General features: G+C 36.0%; 1 protein-coding gene across 3 annotated transcripts in view; it reads right to left on the bottom strand.

The window, feature by feature from the left end:
- Nucleotides 1-12001, bottom strand: part of KIAA0825 (KIAA0825 ortholog) — a 169093-nt gene that overhangs the window by 84407 nt on the left and 72685 nt on the right. For all 3 annotated transcript variants that reach the window (XM_026719140.2, XM_087927041.1, XM_087927042.1), the window contains exon 19: nt 927-1021. In XM_026719140.2, coding sequence (XP_026574925.2) covers nt 927-1021 — 95 coding nt within the window. The remainder of the gene's footprint in view (nt 1-926; nt 1022-12001) is intronic.

Genomic DNA, 12001 nt, shown 5'->3' with positions numbered 1-12001 from the left:
CAAGGAATACCTGTATATCAAATCAAATTGATACTTCAATAATTCTCAAATAAAATCATTTTCAACTCTTCAATATTGCATAGCAATTTAAAATTTTTCATTTGTTATTATTGACTCTAATGTACTTTCAGGCTATCTTTGGGAAACATATCAGAGCTTTCTTTTATCTGCAAATAGCATAATTTATTATTAGCCGGTTGTTACAGAAATCTGCTATAGCTCTTCTTATACAAGAAACTTTATGACGCCCAAACTTCTCTATTAAAGTACTATACTGCATAAGAAACAAAATAATCTCTTCACTAATACATAACCTGCCACTCTTTTTAGTATTCATTACTATTATTTAACATATCGTACAGCAAATCAGTTATAATGGTCATTTGTTATGATAGAAATTCTCCAGAGACGTTCTTAATCTGCCATCTTTTCATGTAAGTGAACATTAATGCCAATAAAATCATGAAAAAAGTCACATCTTTAAGAAAATAATACATATATATATACTTTTCAACATTTTCTCACCATTTATAACTCAATTAACACAAACTCTTTCTATGTGGCTTCTTTGTAGTATCATACATGCATCCTTCTTTTATGCTACCATTTATTTGTTTGTTTGTTTAGTTATTGCATTTAAAAGACAATTTCACATCTAAGGAAAGGATATCAGTTTCTATGGATTTTAAACAATACATCTCACATAAAGTAGCACCTCTTGTTTCCAGAAGTATATTTTCAAAAAGGAAGATAGTGGAAAAAATGCAATGAGTATTGGTGTAGAAACAGATCTTTATATTTAAATTTTTAGTCCATTAGTTAAAATGACTTTTTACATTGTTTCACATTTTATCATTTCAACTTAATCAAACAACACAAAGCTGATCAAATTCTAAGAAAAATTTTCCCTTCCCTAATTGCATTACCTGTGTGCTAGCAGTGTCCCAAAGATGATTCTGTTTTGTTCCAAATAACTTTGCAGCATATCTGACCAATCCCACTTCCACTCATTAACGGCACACTGTTAATGAAACAAAGAAAGTATGCTTAGTTATTAATCAGAGTTAATATGATCAGCAAATTAAAACTCCAGCTGCTATAAACTAAACAAGGAGATGTGAGGGCTAGAGCAAGGACTTACCCAGATAACATCAATCTTATCACCAGAGGAAGTGTTTTATTCTAGTAAGTCAGCAATTAATTTATAAATCCATTTGGGGATTTAGCCATTATTTATATAAAAATAAATCAATTTTTGAATTTTCCGGTTGTTAATGGCATTTTACTAAACCATTTTCCTTGAAAGATTATACATTTTGTATGCATTGTAGCAAATTACCTTTTTACTGACATAAAACATACCAACAGAAAGACCTTAGTGTAACTAAGGTATGACTTTACATATCTACTGCTATATAAAATAATCCATATTCCACTAAATTATTGGATATTTCTGGAAACTTATTTAATCAATGCTAACTCATGTAATATCCACATTATACAAACATTTTCCTTGAGGTTGTCAAATGATTTCATGGAAGACAGAATACCATCCAAAGCAATATATGAGTATGCAACATTAACTGTCATTAGGTAATAGCAAAATCAAATGTCATAATGAGAAGGTGGAAAGATAACTTTTAAAACAAGGTATATCTCACCAAAAGGTGGAGGGACACTGGTCTCACTATAAAGGATTTCCTTAGGTAGACCGTTCTTTATATTCAGTTACAATTATTTATTTTAGTCCTTTGAACTCTGGCAGACTATCAGTGTTTTTCAAACTTGGCAATTTTCAGATGTAGCTGGGAAATTCTGAGAGTTAAGTCCACACTTCTTAAAGTTGCCAAGTTTGAAAGACACTGATCTAGTCCATTCCTATCTGAAAAAGTTATCTCTCTTCTGATAGAGCCACAGTCATTTTCCAATCTTATCGGTGTTTAAGCCTATGTCTCAGGCAGGGATGGGTTTCTCCCAGTTCTGTCCACCTCTGTAGAACTGGTAGCTCTGAAGAGCAGCAGACATAGAACCGGTTCTATGTCTGCTGATGCCGCCAACCCACCTGGGCTCTTACCTGATCTTTATTCCCTGATTTTTCAACTTCAGCTGCCAAACGAGGCACAGCTGCATTTAAAAAAGCAGGGAAAGAGGGCTGTTTCAAAGGCTGCTTCTCTTTTGATGACGATTTACAGGCGTGCGGCTCACAGCATGCAGGGAAACACATCATAAATCACTGAACCTCATAAATCCCGAACCGGTAGTTAACCCTGTCGTATCCCACCCCGATCTCAGATTGTATCTGGAGATAAGAAATTCATATGTGAGTGGCCTATGTATCTTTTTTCACTTCTAGCTTTAACCCCAGAACATTATCCATGAAGGAACTCAGTGTTTGAACTGGAAGGAGGTTTCTGACATTGAAAAGATTGACATGTGATAGATTACTCCCTGCATCCCAAAATGATACCAGTTTAATTCAGTTTTTTAAAACTAACTCTATAACTGATAGCAACAGTCTCTAAGAACACATCTTTTAATTCCCAAATGTGATCTAAGTTTCACAGGCACAAAGTAGTCAAATGAAAATGGTCATCAGGTCTAAATGATTTTATGCTGGCTCATTTAAATCTTCCAAAACTACTAAATTTTAAACTGATCATAACTGTGATAGGAATTCTTAAGATGTTATAAATAGTTCTAATAAACAGTTATTTCTAATTAAGATTTATTGATTGAGAGATTTAAAATTTATAATCCAATAACCACCAGCAAAATGAAGTATATAGATAATTGGTTTAATTAAATGTGTCTCTTTCTTATGAGACAATTAAGATAAGTCAACATTTCATATCATGTAAACAATCTTCCTGATCTTCCACTTCATTGGGTTATAATATTCCTACCCAGAGTTTTTTTTTTTTAAGAAATCTTGATTTTTAAACAGACAGTGTAAATTTTAATGCTATCAATTCACCTTTTGGGATCCTATAACTGGAACTGCTATCTGTTCCCTTGTTCAACAGTTCAAATTAGGGAAACTTCCTGGTACAACAATTTGTTTTTCTGGATTTAATATAGGCAAATCAGATTTGTAAGTACCTGTAGTTGTTAGCAACTTAAGATAATTCCTTTGGGTTGGAACAGAGTTCTAAATGCCCCAATACACAAAATGAGAACTCCCCCAATAAACCCTACAAATTACAGATATTTATGATTTTTATCCAATATATGGAAACTGTATGTCAGATTTCTAATAATAAATTAGCATCATTTCTACAAAAGGATTCTTAATTGCAGAAGCCTAAGCTGCTTTTGTGAATCATTGTTACTCTAGATCATTGTTGGGTCCTTTCTCATGCTGCAGAAAAGCATTCCAGTCCCTCAAGGAAGGAGACAGTTTGCTTCATTTATGAATCTAAAGCCAAATTTGATGCCTAGACCCAAATTCTGGCAAAAACTCAGTGCAATGGTATCCAACTAGCAAATACTCCTTGTAAAAGCTTGTACAAAAATAATCAACTGCAAATAAGATGTGGCAAAGATGGCATTTTTACAAATGTTATTCCTGTGAATGAATCTCAGGGCTGTATTTTGTCCCCAACATTATTTAACATCTAAGTGGAAATCAATCAATCAATCAATCACTCATTCAATCAATCAATTCCTCATAATAAATTGGGACAAATCAAATGTCCTGTCCTTTGAAAGTAAATTTAAGCACTATAAATGGGTGATTTGGGGCCCTTCAATTAAAGTTTAGATATCTTGGCTTGATGTTTCACCATTCTTTGTCTGGATCAACTCATCATTTTTATGCCTTTCTGACATCATGTGTTTCATTCCACATTGGGATTATTTTCTTATCTTGTTCACAACCCATTTATAAATTGCTTGTTGATAACTACATCTCAGAAAATTAATCACATTGCCCTAATTCTCAATTATCTATTTTTAATGGGACATATTTCAGCTTTTTTCTTAATTACATAAAGACTTTCAGATGTAAGCTCACAGAATTTAATGAGTAAAACTAGCTCCTTCTATTCAAATATTTAGACATCTTTTATTAAATAACTAGCAGATAACCTCACATTTAACCAATTTTAGTCATAGTAGTTTCCAGATGGCTTTTACAAAGGAACAATTAAATGCTTTTCCAATACAGGTCCTGATAAGAAGATCGGACAAGATTACACAATCTGGATATTGAAGCAAGCATGAGAAAAGAACTCAAGATAATTGCACCTTGATTTGTTTATTATAAAATTAAACACAGAGAAATCTCTGATTTTCATGATTCTGTTAAAGCAGTGGTCCACAGCCCAGTGCTGATGTATAGATGAACATATAAAAACTTCCTACAGTTATATAGAATAACAGAAGGGCCTTGGAGGTCTTCTAGTTCAACCCCCTGCTCAGGCAGGAAACCCTACACCCATGATGGCAAATCTATGGCACACATGCCGGAAATTGCATGCCAGCCATCGCCCGTTGCTCTTCTGGGTTCCAGTGCATGTATACGTGCCAGCCAGCTGGTCTTCGGCACACGTGGGAGTGCCAGAAACAGGAAGAGCAGCACCCTGGCATGCATGTGCATGCCAGGAAGCTGAGCTTCTGGTTTTCAGCGCGCGCATGCATGCCGGCCAGAAACTGGAAGACCAGGTGGCCAGCACATATGTGCACACCAGAAAAGAGAAGCTCTTCCGGTTTCCGGCACTCTCATGCATATAAAGATCAACTCTTCCGGTTTCCAGCACTCCCGCACGCGCCGGGGAACTGTCCTTTCAGTTTCCTGTGCTCCCCCACGTGTGTGTGTGTGTGTGTGTGTGTGTGTGTGTGTGTGCGCTCCCGTTTTGGCACTCAGTGCCGAAAATTTTCACCAACACTGCCCTATACCATGTCAGACAAATGGTTGTTCAATCTGTTCTTAAAATCTTCCAGTGTTGGAGAATTCCCAACTTCTGAAGGCAAGTTGTTCCACTGGTTAATTGTCCTAACTGTCAGGAAATTTCTTCTTAGTTGTAGGTTGCTTCTCTCCTTGATTAGTTTCCACCCATTGCTTCTTGTCCTGCCTTCCGGGGCTTTGGAGAATAGCTTGATTCTCTTGCCTCTTCTTTGTGGCAACCCCTGAGATATTGGAACACTGCTATCATGTCACCCCAGCCCTTCTTTTCATTAAACTAGACATACCCAATTCCAGCAACTGTTCTTTATATTTTAGCCTCCAGTCCCCTAATCATGTTTGTTGCTCTTCTCTGTACTCTTTCTAAAGTCTTAACATCTTTTTTACTTTGTGGTGACCAAAACTGGATGCAGTATTCCAAGCATGGATTTACCAAGATGGTTGTCTTCATTAATATCCTGGTCCACTGGCTTTCATTAATTAATGAAACCATCTCAAAAATTCACATAAGGTAAGGCCATTAATCTAATTATCAAGTCAAAACATAGAGATCTGTAAATTGGATTCAAAGGGCAAAATGGGCAATTAAGAACTGCAGGAGACAAACATAAGGTTGTAAGCAGGTGTCATAGGCAAGGCAGAAATGTGATCAAGATGAAGCAGAGAGACAAGAATTCCATTATCCCTACTAATCTAAGAAGAATGAATTGTAAAGGACACTGCACCATCCCAGCAAATATGTGACACCTATCAGTCCTCATTAAGACCTCATTGAAAGACCCAGTATGATTTTGTGGTATGAGCCAGGAAGACTCAGATTCAAATGGATTCTCAACCACTTTAATGAGTAATTTCACTAACTCTCACTCTCACCTATCTAACATGGTTGTTTAAGGAAAATGGAAGAGAATGCAGTGTATAAACCTGAGTATTTGAGTGTAATGTGGAATAAAAAATTACTACATACAAACATACTGGTACATCCATACATTTATACCTGCCTGATATTTGAAGGCCCTATGCAATTTAAGAACAATAGAATTCATGCTACAGTTCTTCTCTGCAAACATACACTCCAACTTTTTCTGACTTTGGCTCTTTATTAAACACTATAAGAGTCTTATAAAATAGACAATCTGGCATATATTTTAAGGTCAGGCTTCATAGAAATAGGGGTCATGGGAACAGTCCCTGAAAGTAGGATTTAAGATTTTTAAAAAGAGTCTTTGAACATAATCTAAACCAGGGGTCTTCAAACTTGACAGATTTAAGACTTGTGGACTTCAACTCCCAGAATTCCTCCTCCAGTCATGTTAGCTCAGGAATTCTGGCAGTTGAAGTCCACAAGTCTTAAACTTGCCAAGTTAGGGTTAGGGTTAGGGTTAGTTGACCTAAACCAAGCCCAGTCATCCAGGATACTACATTCCTTCTGTTGAAGAAGAGTCTACTACTTCACTAGGCAGTCTGTTTTATAGAAGTCCTGTTTTTAGAAACAACTTTGATTGACCCATCTTAGCACATGACAATCTATCATGTCTTCCTGCCATCTCCCTGTGACAAGTTTACTGTTCTCTATCTTCTATTAATAATGGATCTAACATTCCCTTTTCTTCCTTTTACTCATGTTGTTTCTTTTTACTTTCATTGAACACCTAAGCTCTTCATCTGTTTTAATCTTTTCAACTTTCTACAAAAGGCACTTTAGGCATATTTTTTTCATTATTATACCTATTTCCCACTGCTTATACATTTCTAGCACAGCCAAAAACTCCCTATGTATTCACTATAATTTTCTAAGCAGCCCCCATTTTCATCTCACTGGAATGTTGTGCAATTTTACTTTCAAGATCTTTCTAAGTTTCTTTGAGGATTTCTGCTTAAAGGATCCCACCTAATAATTTTCTAAAGCAGATGAAATTAGTTGCCCTCATATCTAATTATCTCCAATTTCTTTCTGTAGTATCCTAATGTATAAGATGATATGTCACTTCCTCCTAAGATTCCCAAGTAATTTTACTTCTTCAACCACCCATCCCTTTAGTCCAAATTGGAATTTAGGAATGCGTTCATATGGTTTATTTTTCTATCTTCTAAAAAATGAAACAGTTAATCAGACCACTGAGAAATATTTGGGACCTTAGAGTCTTTACCAAGGTGGTTTCCAACAGACATCCAGATAGTTGGTCTTCCATTATTAGCTTCAGACACCTAGAACATTCTGTAATCTTATCCACAAGGGCATTATCCAGATCTTCTACCTGGCTTGAAAGTCTTTAAGACTTCTATAATAATATATTTATTGCTTCCCATTTCTTATATTCTTTAACGTATTGTTCTCACTGTCAGAAAGTTTCTCCTTATTTCCAAGTTAAATCTCTCCTTGTTCAGTTTCCATCCATTATTCCTTGTCTGGCCTACAGGTGCTTTAGAAAATAGCTTGACCCCTTCCTTCCTGTGGCAGCCCCTCAAATATTGGAAGACCGCTATCATGTCTCCCCTGGTCCTTCTCTTTACTAGACTAGCCAAGCCCAGTTCCTGTAACCGTTCATTATATGTTTTAGCCTCTAGTCCCCTAATTATCCTGGTTGCTCTTCTCTGTACTTTTTCTAGAGTCTCAACATCTTTTTTATAATGTAGTGAACAAAACTGGATGCAGTACTGGACTTCCGATTTGAGCTTCTTCAGCGACAGACCGAAACCTCGTTTCTGTGAGGCTTCGATCCGTGCTTGCCGCTGGAGCGCCCCGAGCCGGCTGGTTTCGGGGCTAAGCCACCCCATAGAGGTGGTGAAGAAGGGGGAGACTGCCTGCAGGGTTGAGGAGAGCCACATCTCTCCTCCCCAGCTGGCCATTACTCCCTTTCCCGAAGGCGGTTGTAGCGGTGGTCAGAAATGGCCACCACAAAGAAGAACTCAACCAGAAAAAAATGTGCAGGAGGAAGATAAGAAGAGAAAGTTTTGGTTGACCGGGTCAAACAGCAAAAGCAACAAATAAGGTACCCTGGAATTGAAACTATTAAAAAGAAAATAACACTGCTTCCTGAGAAGATTTTTAAGCTGCGAAGGAAAGAGAAAAGGGAAAATATTTGACTTTTTTTTTCTCCTTTTCCTATACTGACAGCTAAGAGACTTAAGCAAGAAATTGGGAAAAAATTCACTTTGACATTAATAGGCATTTAATGCTGAAAATAAAAAGTCAAAGGGATAGTGAAGATTTCTGGATAATCAAGGGCTTTTGAAGACAGGAAAGAAGAGAAGGAGGATAAAAGGGCAGGATCTGGAAGGGAGGAGATTGCCTGGAATTAAAAAGAACTTACAGCAAAATCTCAACAAGACTTCCAAAAGATACATTTTAACTGAAATATCGCAACAAAATCCCCAGGAAGAGAAAGTGGAAAAAGAAATAAGAAGAAATAACTTGGGACTATTTGGATTACTTGATGATTTCTGGATTTTCGGTTATTGTATCTGAATGACTAAAATCAATCGGGTGGTTGTTTAAAACTGTTTAAAATGGCTCCACTTTTAGAAGAGCTGAAAATGGAACTTAAAAAGTACAAAGAAGATGCATGAGAAGGGAGAGGTTCTATTGGCTTCATATTTCAGTTTTTAGAAATGGAGATTTGGAATAGGAGAGAGACAACAAGAAATGCCTGCAGAGCAAGAAGATTGCAACAAAGAGGAAGCCATCTTTAATGAACAAGTAATCTTAGGTGGGGGGAAGGAAAGGGGGGAAAGAGATGGAAAGTTTAAGATTGGGAAAAACAACCCAAAAAAGAATAGAGTGAAAAATAAGTATAAAATCAGAAAGCAACAGAAGAGGCAAATTTGGAGAAGAGAGAATTAGAAGCAGAGAGACAAGGGGGTAAAAAGGGGAGGGAGAAGATGAGAGGGAAGAAAGAAAGGAAAAGAAGTTATAAAGGACAGAAACAAAATATAGAGAAACAGGGCCTATTTAGAGATAATGAGTGAAAATCTAATGGAAAAAGGGATTCTGCAAAGGTACATAAGATAGTATTGTTATATTAGAAATAGAAATAATTTTAGAAAATATGAAACAATGTATGATTGAAATGTTTGATAAAATAACTATTGTAATTCAGTGGAATGCTAGTCAATAAACAAATGTAAGAAAATGAATATTTAATGATTTACAAACATATGTGAAGAGAAATAAGGGAAAAATTAATTATGGAGATTATATGTGTTTTTAAGGAAGTATGATACTTAATTGAAAAGAAGTGTTAAAGATGTTAAGATTTTAATGATTATTAATGATAGAATTGAATTGGAATGGAATGAGAGTTTATTAATTACATATATTTATAATCTTTTTTTAAAAAAAATATAGTGTGTATTATAAGAATGTACCAAGCAGAATTTGATTGGAAGTTATGTATTATGTATTATATTGAAGGTCATAACCTTAAGGTATATATTGAAGTTTAAATAAGAGTTGAATGGATGTAATCAAAAGATATAAAGGTGTCATACTCCAATTAGTAACTACAGGAGAAAATTTGTTTAATGAGAAAAGATAATATGAAATTGAAACAGAACAGACAAAAGTATAAATACAATGATTTGAATTGAGATGAGATAATCAAAATAAAATTGAAAAAATTAAAAGAGGGGAAAAACTGTATAGAAAATGTAGAATAGTATAAGATACGGAATAGAACACAAAAAGGAGCATGAAATTGAGTTTTGTGTCTGTATAAAGAAGTTCAACCAGGGACCATGCTATTTTCAAAAAAGATGTTTTACTTGTATTTTGTGTGTGTGAAAACCCAAATAAAACTTTATTTAAAAAAAACTGGACGCAGTACTCTAGGTATGGTCTTACTAAGGCTTTATATTAGTACTTCCCTTGATCTTGATTGTATCTCTCTGTTAATACAATTTAGGATTGCATTAGCTTTTTTGGCTGTTGCTGCACACTGCTGGCTCATATTGTCCACTAAGCCTCCAAGATCCCTCTCACACTTACTGCTATTAAGCCTGGTTTCACCCAGTCTATATATGTACTTTTGGTTTTTCTTGCCTAAATGTAGGACTTTACTTTTCTCTACATTGAATTTCATTGTTAGATATGGCCCAGTGTTCTAGTCTGTCAACATCCATCTGGATCTTGAGCCTATCTTCTTGGGTGTTAGCTATTCCTGCCAGCTTAATATAATCTGCAAAATTGGTAAGTCCCCCTTCTATTCCCTCATCTAAGTCGTTAATGAAGATACTGAAGAGTACTGGACCTAAGACGGAACCTTGTTGCACCCCGCTGCTTACTTCCCTCCATGTAGACTTACACCCATTAAGGACTACTCGTTGAGTACGGTTTGCCAGCCAGTTGTGAGTCCATCTAGTGGTGGTGCTATCTATTTCACTTTTTCTAGCTTACTAAGAAGTAGGTTGTGGTCTACTTTGTCAAATGCCTTGCTGAAATCTAAATATATTATGTCCACAGTATTTTGCTGGTCTACTAATTTAGTCACTGTGTTGAAGAATGAAATAAGATTGGTTTGGCATGATCTGTTCTTAACAAACCCGTGCTGACTGCTAGTTATTACTTTACTTGTTTCTAGATGTGGGCAGATCTGTTTTTTATTATCTTTTCCAGTATCTTCCCAGGTATTGATGTTAGGCTGATTGGTCTATAGTTTCCTGGGTCTGTTTTTTTTTCCTTTTTTGAAGATGGGAACCACATCAGCTCTTTTCCAGTTCTCTGGTAGTTCCCTGGTGCTCCAGGATTTTTGAAAGATATGGTGCAGTGGTTCTGAGTTTCCTCTGCCAGCTCCTTTAAAATTCTGGGATGTAATCCATCAGGTCCTGGTGATTTGTTTCCATCAAAATCAGACAGGTGTTCTCTTACTATTTTTTTGCTCATTTTAACTTTTATTTCTGGTCTGTCTTTTACAGTTATGTTTTTGGTGGGTTGAGCTAGTTTCTTTTTGCGTGAAGACAGATACAAAGAATGAGTTAAGCAGTTCTGCTTTCTCTCTGTTGCCTGTTACTTCCTTGCCATCTTCTCTCTTTAGTGGACCAACTGTTTCCTTGGTTTTTTTCTTGTTATTTATATGTTGGAAGAAACTTTTTTTATTATCTTTGACTTTTGTTGCAAGTCTTTGTTCGTTCTCAGCCTTTGCTATCCTGACTTCATCTTTGCAGATTCTGGCTATCTGCTGATATTCTGCCTTAGCTGTATGTCCTTCCTTCCATTTTTTGTACTTGTCCTTTTTTTCTTTCAATTTGCCAGAGAGATCTTTGTGCAGGCATGCTGGTTTCTTCTTGGATTTCTTGTTTTTCTTTCTCAGAAGTATTGTGCTGGTCTGGGCTTCTATGATCATACTTTTCAGAGTTTCCCAAGATTCTTGAGTTGTTTTCCCCTTTAGGATTTTCATCCATGGAATCTTTCCCAAATTCTCTCTGAGTTTATTGAAATCAGCTCTTTTAAAATCCAAGACTCTGGTGTCATTATGTTCTGTTGCTTGTGTTTGTGTTATGGAGAATTCTAGTATGACATGGTCACTCTCATCCAAGGTTCCTGCAGTTTCAACTCCCTCTATCACTTCTTCTCTGTAAGAATTAAGTCTAGTATGGCTGTCCCTCTAGTTTCACCCTCTACCTTTTGAACAACAAAGTTGTCAGCTAGGTTGGTTAGGAACTTATTTGATTTCTCACTTGGTGCAGAATGAGTTTTCCAATTGATATCAGAATAATTGAAGTCTCCCATTACTATTGTTGTGTGTTTCCTGCATATGTTTGTTGGTTGGCTGGCAAAAAGGACACCTATTTTTTCTGCTTGATTGGGTGGCCTATAATATACACCTATGGCCATGTCATTCTTTTTTTCTTTTATATTGACCCATATGCATTCTAGGAGGTTTTCATCTTTGGTTTCATGCATTTCTGTAGCAATATAGTGGTCCTTTACATACAGTGCAACTCCACCTCCTCTTTTATGGGATCTGGGTTTTTTTGAATAGTTTGTATCCTTCTACCAGTATGTTCCAGTCATGGTTTTCATCCCACCAAGGTTCTGTTATTCCAACTATATCATATTTACCTTCATGTATTCGTAGTTCGAGTTCACCCTGTTTGTTC

The sequence above is a fragment of the Pseudonaja textilis genome, chromosome 2 (assembly GCF_049901715.1).
Source record: "Pseudonaja textilis isolate UNSWEBS1 chromosome 2, rPseTex1.2, whole genome shotgun sequence".
Classification (NCBI taxonomy): domain Eukaryota; kingdom Metazoa; phylum Chordata; class Lepidosauria; order Squamata; family Elapidae; genus Pseudonaja; species Pseudonaja textilis.
The sequence above is the reverse complement of the archived record's forward strand: the minus strand, read 5'-3'. Positions and strand labels throughout refer to the sequence as shown.